Genomic DNA, 14078 nt, shown 5'->3' on the forward strand with positions numbered 1-14078 from the left:
TGTTTCACTGCTGACCATTTTAACTTAAACCTCCAGGTAACTGGGGATTGTGGGCAACTGTTTTAGTAATGGGTACCTCTGCTTACAGTCCATGGTCTGATCCCTAGTTAGAAACCATTTGAATCCAGAGCTTCCTGGTTTTTCTACTCTAGCCCAGAAATCAGTCCAAACCTGGGCCCAGATTTGCAACTTTCTGCAAATCTGGGTTCTAAATTCTTGGGTAAAACCCAAGCTGAACCTCTGAGTCTGCTGAGATTCATCAGTCTCTACTACAGGGAGTCTTCTAGCCCTCTCTGCAGTTTCTTCATACCACTCCAGTGATGTATATGTGTCAAAAAGGGTTGAAATGGGCCTAGATGTCCCGATTTTATAGGGACAGTCCTGATATTTGGGGCTTTTTCTTATATATGTGCCAATTACCCCCCCACCCCCACCCCCTGTCCTGATTTTTCACACTTGCTGTCTGGTCACCCTAAATGGGCCTGTGGAAAATTCCCTCAGGAAGGGATGACATAGATAGTCCTACAGCACCACCTGTGCAACCCTGAGCACAAGGGGCTGGCTGGGTGCAGGAAGAGAGGAGTGTCTAGAGCAGGGGTAGGCAACCTATGACACGCGTGCCAAAGGCGGCGCGCGAGCTGATTTTCAGTGGCACTCACACTGCCCGGGTCCTGGCCACCGGTCTGAGGGGCTCTGCATTTTAATTTAATTTTAAATGAAGCTACTTAAACATTTTAAAACCTTATTTACTTTACATACAACAATAGTTTAGTTATATATTATAGACTTATAGAAAGACACCTTCTAAAAACGTTAAAATGTATGACTGGCACGCGAGCCCTTAAATTAGAGTGAATAATGAAGCCTCGGCACATCGCTTCTGAAAGGTTGCCAACTCCTGGGCTAGAGTATGGAGTACTTCATTTGTTGTGGCATACAGAACCGCAGAGCGGTGGCTGACGGCAACTGCCATCAGTTAGAGCAGCCTTAGGATCTGCTCTAACTTACACTGGGGGCCAAATCCCTATCCTCAAAGTAGCCTGGAATATCAGAGGTGCAAAGTTATCACAAAGCTACCTTTGCACCTCTCCTGGGCTCAGCCTCCTGCGAGGCACTGCACGGTCGCGGGCCCTTCAACTTCCACTTTCTACTTACAGCAGGATACGTTCTGCAGCAGCTTTTGTGTAGTTCAGGATTTGCAATGAATAGATATATACCTGATCCATATAATATAATATATATATATTATAATATAGCCTTGACAGCCCTAGAAACTGTTCCCTGATTGGGGCAGTGCAGAAGAAGAAGCATTACAATTCAATACTGTGCATTCTTAATGGAGGAGAAGTGATTCAGTGGAACACAGCCCAAGGGGTAGCACAAATGAAGCAGTCACCCTGCTCCAGCTGTAGACCACCCTGGGGAGGAGATCTGGAATGAAGGTGGCAAAGACGGGTGGAGAAGTGAGATGGCAAGTGGATGTGGGGGACAACAGGTGTGGAGACCTGTAGGGTAGAGTGAGTCAGTGGATATGACATCAGAGCAGCAGGGTGGAGACTGAAGGAGCACAATGATTAGGCAGGGGGCACGGGGTGGAGTAGGAAGACGTGAAGTCAGAGCAATAGGGTGGAGGCAGGGAGTAGGTGGATATATGCAGGGTGGGACAAAAGGAGTGGAGTGAATGGGGAGGGGGGAGTAGAAGGATGAGAGATCAGGATGGTGGGGCACAGAATGCAGGGAGATATGGAACGTGCATGGGCAATTGTCAGTGGTGGTTACTGGATACCACATGCTCACTCTATTTGTACATCTGTGGGAGGAAGAAAAGGGTTGTTTCAAAGCTGAAGCTCACTGATTGCCTCACAAGTTAATTTCTCTTCTGTTTGAAGTGCGGTGTGTGGGCAGCTGGCCTGAGTTCTGAATGCCAGCAGCTCCCTCTGGCGTTCTCCGATGAAGCTCTCTGAACTGTGAGGAGCAGCAGCAGAGGGTGTAGAAAGGCACTGAAAGCCAGCACTGATGTTAGGATTCCTACCAGCACTTTCATATCTTCTCACAAAAGGAAAGCCAGAAGGGCTCCGTGTTTAGAAAACCAAAGACATCGGGGATCTAACTACAGTATCTGGAAAAGGAGCAGATGTGTCTGAAACCAATATACCCATTTACTTGAAAAACTTTCAAGCTGAATTGCAGTGTTCCTGTCCTGCCTACCCACACTTTACAATATTGGGTAGATGTTTCCATGTCCATTTGAACAAAGCTAATGTGCCACTCAATGTCTCCTGAGATAGTTATAGGCACATATCCGGATTTCTCCCTGTAGATCTACCCTCCGTGTGAAATAGGTGGGAGACATAGGGGGGTTGGGAGTTGAAAAATCTTCCTCATTGCAGGGCGGTCTTTCTAAATTGGAATGAGTCTCAAAATGCTCAACTATTCTGCATCTCTGGCTGCTGTATACATCAACCCCTGGAGCACGGGTGACTGCAGGCACTGAGGGAATGCAGTAGTGTTGAATGAATTAGCTTATTACCTTGGGGCTTGAGCAACTCTGTTTAATTTGGCCTGTCCCAGGTGGCCACCTGCAAATTACAGATGGGTGAACATGCAGCATCCTGTCTGCTAAAAGGAGCAAGCCAACCAGAGTGCTTAATGTCCCCAATGTATGATCTACATTGGCTGCCCATCAGACCCTGCACAATGTTCAAGCATCTGTTGCTTAGCTTCTAAGCCCTGGAAAGGGGAAGGACCATGTTATCCCAGCCACCATCTCCTTTTCCACTTTTAATTGCAACAACTGCGTTCCACAGGAATGTCATGGATGATAGAGTCCAGGTTCACCATCGCAGGAGGCAACAGCAGGGCCTTGTTGTTGGAGGGCTCATAGCAAACAACCTAATTTTCACCAGGTATCAGGTTAAGCCCAACTCTTTGCATCTACAGATCCCGCAGCAAATGGCAGCTAGTTTGGCAGACATTCAGTTGACAGCTGTCTTGAAGCAGCCCCAGCAACAGTCTGGTAGCTTCAACAGGGGATGGAGGACCAGGCCTCCTGGATTCTATTCCTAGCTCATTCTGTGACATTGCGTGTGCTTCTGCCAGAAAGGACTTAGCAGGAAAAACAACTAATAGGAAGGTGGTAAGAAAAATAATCAAGATTCCCTAAAAAGCAACAGAGAGTCCTGTGGCACCTTTAAGACTAACAGATGTATTGGAGCATAAGCTTTCGTGGGTGAATACCCACTTCGTCATACACATGTAATGGAAATTTCCAGAGGCAGGTATAAATATGCCGGCAAGAATCAGTCTGGAATTAGATTCCCTAATTCATTTTATATGTTATGTGACAGTTCCTCAGTGGGTATAAAGCTGGGTAGCTCCATGTAAGTTAAAGAAGGCAATGAAGCTACACCAATGTACACCTGCTGAGGATCTGACCCTATCAATCTATTTACTCATAAGCCCCTTCAGGGAGATACTTAATTTCCCAGCCCACCTGCAGGCAAAGCAACAGTTCAGTAAAATGACTGCAGCTATTAGATTTTTAAAAGTCCCTTCCTGTGGAGACATCATGATCTGAGGAGGGTTTGTCAGGTCTTTTGAAGCGGCCACACTCTTATTGTCCAGGCAGGACTGCACTCCTGACAAGTGTGTTGGCTATTAACAAACAAAATTCCAGCACACCGTTTGTTCAGGAAATCTTCAGTGTAAGAATTCTTCTAAGTACGGGATAGTCACAATATGATAATCACACTATAGAATTGGTCACCTAAATTGCATGGGCCTGTTTCTACCCCCGACAGACATTTCAAGATGGCCACCTGAGCACTCCTATAGTGAACCTTCATGCAAACACACAGTCACACAGGTGTCAGCAGGTAAACCCTCTCTACCCCCAAATCTGTACTTGGGGCATTACCTGAATGCTTTTGCTGTGCACAAACAGAAAAAGAAATGGCTTGCAGGAGTGTTTGTGGGAAAGGGCTGTGCATGATGTGAAAGGGAACTTGATTTAGATGTCACCAAATTATTTACAAAAGACTCAGATAGGGTGACCAGACGTCCCGATTTTATCAGGACTGTCCCGATATTTCCTTCTTTGTCCCGCGTCCCGACCAATGTTGGGTCGGGACACTGGACAAAAAAGCAATTTTACCCTCCGCTCTGGCACTCACGCCACCCCCCCCCCCCCGACTCCGCCCCCTCCTTCCCCCATTGGATCCCTCCATGGAGGGATGGGGTGAGGAGGGTCGGGCATCTACCAGGTGTGTGGGAGGGGAAGGGAAAGTTGCCGCGGCTGCCCGGGGCTAGCTGGGCATGGCCCGGGCTGCGTGCAGGCAGCAGCCGGGGCTGGCTCTGGCCCGGGTGGGCAGCGCCGGAGACGCGCGGCGAAGAGGGGCTGCGGGGGCGAGACTTGTCCCAGGCGGGGAGGCCGGCGGACAGGGGCGAGGGGCCAGCCGGGGTCCCCATAACCCATAAACTTCCCCGCCGCTGCCAGGGAGCCCCACGCCTCTCCTGCTCGGCTGCGCTCCAGCGGCTCGCCCTGCCGGGAAGGAGCCGCTGGAGTGCAGCCGAGCGGGAGAGGCGCGGGGCTCCCTGCCGGCGGCGGGACGCGCCGCATGTGCCCACGGCGGGCTGGGGGGCGGGAGGCTCTGCGGGGCTGGGAAAAGCCCTGGCTCCTGCCTGTTGCCCAGCCTGGAGCCCCGGGGAGCCCCTCAGGAGACCGGCCACTGCTGTGGCTCGGCTGTGCCAGCCCTGGCCCCCTGCACGCCCGCGCTGCACTGCCCCTGGGGTCCCCGGCTCACATGCACCGCCGCTGCCCCGCGGCCAGCCCCAGACTTCTTTGCTTCCCAGCGCTTCTTATCAGTGTACCCCCCCATGCCCTCTTTATCCCCAGCCCCCTCTGCATCGGGGCCAGCTTTTGTCCTGGGGTGGGCAGCACGTGCGGCCGGCGCGGCTGGGGCCTGCTAATGCCCCCCACCCCTGCGAAACTGTTTTTTTTTTTTTTTGCTCCACCGCCATTTTTTTTGCTCCGCCCCCCCTCCGTCCCGATATTTCATCCCTGTGATCTGGTCACCCTAGACTCAGAGCAGTGTTTGTTTGATCTCTGCTCCATCTGATATTTCTTTGCTGTGGGCCTAGGCTGGAGAATTCTTCAAGTGATTAGCAAATTATTAAGCTCAGTGCTAATTACACGGGGGGTACAAGCAATGTTTAATTTATGCCAAGGGTTGCCAGGACTAAGCCCCGGCACCTCTGGGCTTGGCTGTTCATAGCCCCGGCACCTCTGGGCTTGCTGCGTCAGTTTTGAAAGTAAAAAAAAATTACTTGAGCCTTGGCACCTAATTGCTTGAGTCCCTACACCTCTTTCGTTACCCATTAAGCACTGGGTACAAGGGTCAGGAGGCCTACCCTCAAGGAGAACGAAGGAGATGTCAGGCAGTATCTGCATCTCAGGACCAAACTCATTTCTGCTTTTAATATCGCAGCAGAAAGATAGAAACTGCAAACGTCACAAAAGACAATTGCGTGGTTCCCATCACACTAGTACCTATTAGAGCACATGTCCACAAGCAGCCCCGTGCAAGAGGTTTGGTAAGGTGAAGCACCATTATCAGTCCATAAGAGTCAATCTCTCTGTGACTGTCATGGAAGAGGAAGGGGAATCAGGAAGGGTCATTTAGAGTGGAATGGCCAACGTCAACTTCATCTCTTCAAATACTCCTAGATAAAGAACTCCTCCCTGCTTTCTACTCCATCTCAGCATTAGCTCAGCTCAGTTATTCAGCACAGCACATGATACCCACCAATGCAGTTGCTGTCAAGAGGCATTTACACATTTTCAAATGGTGGCATTTGTCCAGGAAGAAAACCAGCCACCCAGACCAATTGACCTTTCCTAGACACTCCTCTCCCCTTTCCTGCCACCACCCACACAGGGCTTTTTAAATCCTCCCAAGGGATTTGGTGCATTTCATGGGGTCAGACACGGGCATGTGTGGGATCTGTTTACTGCTGTCAGCAAAGATAAAAGAAATTGTGGGGCAGGGACAAGGGTGTGGGAGCTGGACTTAGTGGCATGATGAGAATTGGTGCAATGTGTCACATGGAAGGGAGATTAAACAGGCATAGCAAGAGCTATTGAACATCTGCCTACTAAAGCACAATTGGAATAAGTGGCATTTATTTAGCAGCTATCATTCCGGGCTATCGAAGCTCTTTACACAATGGCAAAATAATATTATTGTGTCCATTTTACAGATGGAGAAACTGAGGCACAGAGAAGTTAAGTGACTTGCCCAAAGACATACAGTGAGATGGTAGCAAAGCTGCAATGAGAATCCAGGTTGCCTGATTTTCATGCTGTTTTCTTGGCTCGGCTCAGTTTTTCTATATTTCTGTCTCCCCTAACCATCCCTAGTTTTCTTTTCAAAACTGTAATCCTCCCCGCTCCCTTGTGCTTTAAAGATTTTCATGTCAGACAATGATCAAAATCTTATTTTAATAACTACACTTAAACAATTCTGTCATTAAAATTTCATCCTTCATCTAGGTCCTTACTTTGGAAAAAGTTTGTGGTTACACAAATCAAAGTCCTTTCAAGCAAAACCATTTCATGAAGTTCAAATGCTTCTGCAATGACCTCTGTTTTGACCATAAAATCTTATTTGCCTGTACATCCAGACTGTATGTTAACAATAAGCTTAACTGTGTTGAGGAGGTCAGCCAATGGATTCTGGTTGCTAAAGGGAATGAATAATAGCCTTATAACCATTCTAATCCCTGGTCTTGTCTGTCCAATGAAACAAGAGTGTTACACTTCCACAGTCAGAGATTTACAAGACTGTAAAAGAGCCATTCTAGAACACAGTAGGGCATTCATTAAAAGGCTCTCTTATACAGTCTTATCTGACTTGGCGCCTCTTTCAGTGAACCCAAATAAAAACCTGTGCGAGCCAGGACTCCCAAGAAGGGAACTGTACTTCCATGTAAATGACCCTTCCCAAAGCAGTGGAATGTCGAGCCGTTCAATATCACAGTGTTTCTTCTGTACAAAACATGGGCCTTTGGCAAGTGAGTTCTAGTCCCAGCTCTGTCGCTGACTCAGTGTGCAATACGGGCAAAGCCCTTAATTTCTTCCTGCCTCTGTTTCCCAAGCTGCTAAATGGAGATGGTGCTTATTTCACAGGGCAGCTTGAGAGACTGGATTCATTGTAAATTGTGTGATCTTTGGATAGATGGTGCCATGTAACAGCAGAGACTGGGTGAGGCCAGGGTTTTGGCTGGATATTAGAGAGGGCTGGTGAAATTATTCACAGTCATCAGCTGATTAGGAATAGCCAACATACTAACACTGACTGGCACATTTTTGGAGTAGAACAGCTGAAGAGTCTATACTAACAGAAATTCATTGAGTGCTTAAATATTGAAGGCAAAATCCTGAAGCCGTTATTTGGTTAAAACTCTCATTGACATGAACAAGAGATTTGACCCACAGGGATTATCTAGAATATCTGATGAATACTTATTTATTCGGTGAGGTAGCAGTTACTGGTAGTGTTGAGATGGCCATGTCTATTATTTGTAGGGTGTTTTAATCATAAGTGAGTGCTCTTTGGGGTTACTTATTTCACTTTTAGCATGTGCTTAAATGTTAGGCTAGATGAGGGCTATAAAGGCACAAAATTACCCTGCAACAAAATTACCCTTGACCCTGCAACACAGGATGGGAGTTTTGCCGTTGGCTTCAGTGGGAGAAGAATCAGAGTGAGTATTTCACAATAAAATCCATTACTTAGGTGAGACAGGGCCACTTGTGGCCATTAAAAGCCCTTTAGGAACTTTTCATAATATAAGGATGCCAACCCCAGTGTCCTAGCCAAATTCCAGTGTGGGTGACATTCTGCCGCCCTAAATTGCTACTGCAGTTTCATCCAAATATGTTATTCTTCAGTTCCTATCCTAAAGTGTTCGGTGGTCTTGCTGGGCTGTGTAGTCTTGTTCTGGTGCAAACCACCACAGAAGTGGCTTCATTTCAGGGAGGGGTAAAGTGAGTCCCAACATAGATTGTACGTCACTGTAGGTTTGTGCTCAGACTGCCTAGGACAAAAGGTGCTGGATGAAGCTGAATAGCTATTGTATTGGTAAAAACAAAATAAGGAAGACTTCTACAGCCGAACAGGAATGTAACTGGTGACCAAACAGAAAAGTGCCTTCTGTTCTTCAATTGTAGACATTCTCCTGTCACACATTCACCTCCTGATTTGGTAATGCATATGGATAATGAAAGAAGACAAGATGTGCACTGGAGAAACATATACAGCATGGCCTTGGGTTCCTCTTAGAGGCATTGGATTCAGCCTTCTTGAAATTTTGGGGGAAATTCATGGTGTTGGCCCATCTTTATAAGATGGATTTCGACTGTGTGACATTAAATCTGAATCCACCCAAATGTGGGGAAGTTTGGATCAGGATCCATATCGAAATATTGCAGCTTTGGCCCATCTCAACTTTTTGTAAAGGAACTTCCCCCTGCCTTAAACCACCATCCTTCCTAGGGTTAATGTGATTCATAGCCAACAAACAGATGTTTTAATGAGTCAGTGACTCTCTCTCCTTCAGCTCATGCTGGTACTCAGCCTCATTTACAATGGAGCTGGCTGGCAGGCAGCACTATGTATAATGTAGTCACCCATGAGTACCATACATCATAGAGACATAGTGTTCTGACTGAGTCACTGCGTCAAAGGTTCAGGGTCCTTCCAAACAGCAAAACTTCCAGACTTACCAGCACCATTCCCGGAGTGACAGCATGCTTCCGCACAAGCAGAGGTGGCAGGGGGGGCTTTCGTCTCATGACAGTGTCCATGTCATACCTCAGCAAGCGGTAAGGGTCACACCTGCACTAGAGATGGACAAACACATTCATTCTTTCCAGGTGACAGATGCACTAATGGAAGGGGCTAATACTACAGTGATGAGCACGGTATAAAAACGTGAATAGAATAAAATAGGTCTTTGGGAACTCTAGTGCGGGTCTCAGCTAAAAAATAAAGCTCTAGTGTTTGTTATTTTCATTTAAAAATGGACAGTGTTAGAATCACTGAAATTGACGATGGAAAAGAATGTAAGTGATTTTTGTCAGCCCCTCTCAATCCCACCGATGAAAAGGTATTGCTCCCTACTAGTATTTGTGAGGGACATAGCTGGTCTAGTTTTAGATGATACAAGTGACATAACACTAGTTAACAGGGGTCACCAAAATATTTTATCTGTGAAGGTTTCGATAGAAATGAGTTGCCGCACTGCATTTGTTGCAGCAGAAGAGGTTGACTTCTGTCTATTTTAGCAAAAACAACGAGGAATCCTTGTGGCACCTTAGAGACTAGCAAATTTATTTGGGCATAAGCTTTCGTGGGCTAAAACCCACGTCATCAGATGCATGGAGTGGAAAATACAGTAGAGAGGTATAAATACACAGCATATGAAAAGATGGGAGTTGCCTCTACTGTATTTTCCACTCCATGCATCTGATGAAGTGGGCTTTAGCCCACAAAAGCTTATGCCCAAATAAATTTGTTAGTCTCTAAGGTGCCACAAGGACTCCTTGTTGTTTTTGCTGATACAGACTAACACGGCTACCCCTCTGAAAACTGTCTATTTTAGGGTTTTCTTCTGCTGCACATCACCATAGTATTTGAGCGCCTTCCATATAAAATCAATAGCAACAATCAGAGGCCTGACTGGACTTCGTGGAGTCTCTGGCACGTCTCCCTTTTCAAGGTAGGGGGAGGGGTTGGGGGGTTGATTTTTTGTGGGGGGAGTCAGGGTTTAGGAGTACAGTCTTATGAAATTACAGTCTAATTACTCTGCCACATTTGGGGCCAGATGCAAGGTTATTTTGGATCAGGCCCTTGAAACACTGCAGCAAAAGATATGTCATTTAGATAGCCTTAGCGGTACACAAAATGCTCTTTGATTGTATCATTTATTTCTTCTCACTGAGTGTGACACTTTGCCAGATAAGCTAAAGAATGTTGGGAGGTTCAGACTTGACACAGTCATGTATATACAGGACTGTAGCCTCTCATGTCACCATGTCTGGAATTCAGGCCAGCATTTAATGACTCCCGTTAAATCGTAGGACTGTGTGTAAAAATGGTTGGAAATACAATTCTCGAATCCTTACATACATGCTGGCTCTGAGATCTGACACTGCTATACCATTTCACTGTCACTGTCGAATGAAAACTTGCTTGGTTTTATTATTAATCCAGTCTGGAATGACATTCACCATAAAGTGTTAGCTCAGTAATTAATCTGATACTCTCATTTGAGTAGAACCTATCTTCTGAATACGTAGAATATGGATGTAGCAAAATCCTCAATATTTGAACTGGACTGAAGACAGATATACAGTTTGAGTTTCTCTCTCTAAGGGCTGATGCAGCTGGTTCTGAGACATCAGGAGTGACCCCTACTGAAATTAAGATAATTGCACTTGCAATTGTTTCTACTAGAACAGCAGCACATCCTGGTGGCTAGTTTGCAAAATGTGGCTGCAGCCATTATGAAGCTTAATCTTTTAATAGTAGCAATCAGAACGACGTCCTGTGTAGGTTAGACATCTTTTCCGCCTGGTCTCTGCATGTTATCACACCAGTGACATTCTGCAGCTCAGTGGTAAGCAAAAAGCCTCATATTTATCATTTCACGGGGAAATGACCAAGTAGTTTAGGGACAAATTTTATAACTTAACAGTGACTTAATGAACGTGGAGTCTGAACTCCCCCACTCATTGCTAGTAATGGTTCCCCCCCAACCCAAGTCAAGCTGGAGCACATTAGTGGACAGCATTAGAAAACTTGAACTGCTGTGTGTTGTAGTTGCTCCATGAAGAGTTCTTCCAGCTCAGATTCATAGAGGCCAAGGCCAGAAGGGGCCACTGTGACCATCCCATCTGACCTCCTGCATAACACAGGCCATAGATCTTCCCCAAAATAATCTCCAAGACTGTCAGTCTAATACCATTCACTAGTGTCACTCACTCTGCATTTTATGTTTCTTGAAAAGCACTAGGCAGTCCCCCTTTGCTGTGGGTCACCTACATGCATTTCCTGTCCTCCAATCCTTAACCCCGACCACAATTTACCTGAATGCAAGGGGATGGGCGGCCATGCTGTTTTTCCATGTACAGGCTTTGTAACATCCACTCCAACAAGGGAGAATAGGAAGCGTTTTGGGATGACACGACAAAGATCACCAGGATCTGATCGGACTTTCTGGGGGCTGAAATAAACTTGTCAAACTCCAAGTCGGTAACAAATGGAATTTTCACGACGCACTTGCAACCCAGACCAGCGTCCTGTTTTGATAGCAGCCTCCGGAGCACAATTGGGCAGTCAGCAATAGACGATGCCCAGGTCCTGGCAGGGCGTGCTCCTGCAGCAGAAACGGTTTTAACTCTGCAAGGCATATGAAGTTCAGTTTAGATACATACATACCAGAAGTACATAATATACAGTAGATATTTATGTTATCTACTGTCATCCAAGAAAGTAGTTAAATACAGGTCACTTTGTTACCATGATTTCAGGCAGAGGCTCCAGTATGTCTAAGACATGGAAATCTGACCCTTTAAAAAGTTGAGTGGGCTCGCTTGTAAAATAGAGAGAGGCTTTAAAAAAAACACACACCAAAAATACATTCAATTGAACCTCCAAAATTTTGCAGAAGGCTTTGAACCTGCATCCAGAGCCTGATTTTGCATCTTGGGGCATCTCAACTTAAAAAGCATCATATTCCCTAACATCAAAGGAATGTGGCTCTTTGAGAGGCAGAAGATGCAAAACTTCTCTCCCACTAACACTTGTGTTCATTCAGGAATGTGTGGCAGAGGGGAAGAATCCTCCAACAGATGCAGACAAACCCTTGGAAACTAATACTAGGGCATCAGGTCATATTGAGCTGGTTCACTGTGGTTCACTGAGGCTTGATCCTACATGCTTTGAAGTCAGTGGTGAAGCTCCCATTGGTTCTACTGATGCAGGATCAGGGCCTATACCGCACTCTTTTGATGTCCCTTTACCAGTTCTTGTAGAACCAAAGCTTTATCTTACAGGAACATTCAATTTCTAGGGCTTGTGGTGGTGAAGATATTCTGACTCGGCAAACAAACTGGGCAACTGTTGTTAAATGCTTTCTGTAGGATGTGATCCTAAAACTTGCTTCGGTCTTCCTGTGTATAGAGATTTATGGGGATTTCATCTACCCACTGACATAAATGTACTATGCACTTAGGAATTCTAGCGGGAATTGCAGCAGGAATCATGGAGCAGGTTGAAAAAGAAGGCAAGATGTAAAGGGCTGGTTCCTCAGCTAGTGTATGTCAGCAGAGTTCCATTGAACCCATGAGAGCTATGCTGATGAACACCAACTAAGGATCTGTCTCAAAGAATCCAGTTTAATCCTGCCAGTTGCCTGCTTACCTCATTTGCCACACAACCATTTCCTCTATGATCAAAATAAACTGTGAACCCAAAATTTCAGTGACACTGTGTCCTCTACCCAATCAGGAAGAGTGCGTGCATCTCCAAGCAAACCTTGGTGCAGGCTTTGGTTGGGTCACGGTATCCATGTGACTGGAAGGTTTCCTTTGATCCACGGGTCTGCGAGAAGGCTTGGGAGGAATCCTTTGGGCAATTGGTCTGCTAGGAGGTTTTTGAGGCCTTTTCGTTTCTGAAGCTATTAGAGCACGTTCTTCTTTCACTCTTTTAGCCCAGGCCTGAGATGGCGGTTCCTTCCTTTTAAATTTGACATACCTTGCTCCTTCTAGGATTGGATATTCTATAGGAATCATACCTGACAAATAAAAAACAACAGTTAAGGATGTGAGAATTTTCTTTAGCTCAAGTTGAAGGGGATGGTTTGGGCTTTTGGTTTGAAAGGCCCGTTTTACCCCTGCAGAAAACCATACAACTACAGTGACCTCTGAAATCTAAACAGCCCTGGAAGCACTATGCCTGCACTCCCCTCTTTCTGACAGGTTGTGCATGATTGGCCTTGCCCTGCACATATTGGATGTTCTTAATTCACTTTTTAAAATTAGTTCATGTTGTTCACTCAGCCTTGAGTTCCATGATAGTTTGATGAAGCAAAAATGGGATATGTTCACTTGGGACCGGAAGAGAACTTGAACAAGGTTCCCAAAGGTGAATGGGACACTGAGTGACTTGTTGATTCATGTACCTTCCCAAGTGTATGTAGGTATTCTGGAGTTACTCAGTTCACCTCTAACTTGTATGGCTTTATTCAAATTTTCTATTAGGTCTTCTAGTTCACTTCCTTGAAGTCTGCTGTTCAACATATCCATTAATATTTCAGTAGTAAATGACTTCAAATATTTTAATCAAAGTAACTTCAGCTCTAGTGCTGGTTGAAATTTTCTGGATGAAAAAAATAATTCCTTGAAAAATTCAGTGTCAATCGAATGTATTCACGAATTCAGGTCAAATCTGGATAATAGTTTTGGCTCCAAAAAATAAAAGTTATTCAAAAAAATCAAAACATTTTGATATGTTACATTTTGAAAATGTAACTTTTGGTTTTGAAACAATATTTGGTTAGAAATTTAACAGATTAAAAAAGGATAAAAACACACAAAAACAAAAACAAAAAACGGGGGGGGGGAAATAATTTCAGGTCAAACAAAACATTTAATTTGACCCAAAATAAGATTTTTTTCAGGTTTTTTGTTTCAGTAAAACCCCCCCAAAACATTTCCATTTGGGGTCAATCCAAGATGATTTTCCCCCTGATTTGTTTGGTTCAGCCACTGAACCAGAAATCAATTATTTGCTCCACTCTATTCAGTACCCACATCATTCTTTCCCTTCAACGCATTCCTTTGAGCCCATTTCTTCCAGAAAGCCTTTCAGCAATTCTTTCTCCCAGCCTCTCCAGTACTTTGACCTTACATCATCATCCTTGCATTAATATGTGCCAGAGCTAAACTGTAAGTCCTTTGGCAAAGACACCAGAACTTATTATACATATGTACAGGACTAATCACTTTGTTGGCA

At 45.3% G+C, this 14078-nt stretch overlaps 1 protein-coding gene across 1 annotated transcript in view; it reads right to left on the reverse strand.

Moving 5' to 3' along the window:
• Positions 1–14078, reverse strand: part of C7H3orf20 (chromosome 7 C3orf20 homolog) — a 52050-nt gene that overhangs the window by 16296 nt on the left and 21676 nt on the right. The window contains exons 10-12 of the mRNA XM_034777297.1: positions 12600–12858; positions 11150–11462; positions 8786–8902 (exon numbers count right to left, since the gene is read on the reverse strand). Coding sequence (XP_034633188.1) covers positions 8786–8902; positions 11150–11462; positions 12600–12858 — 689 coding nt within the window. The remainder of the gene's footprint in view (positions 1–8785; positions 8903–11149; positions 11463–12599; positions 12859–14078) is intronic.

Source organism: Trachemys scripta, chromosome 7, assembly GCF_013100865.1.
Source record: "Trachemys scripta elegans isolate TJP31775 chromosome 7, CAS_Tse_1.0, whole genome shotgun sequence".
In the NCBI taxonomy this organism is placed as follows: Eukaryota; Metazoa; Chordata; order Testudines; family Emydidae; genus Trachemys; species Trachemys scripta.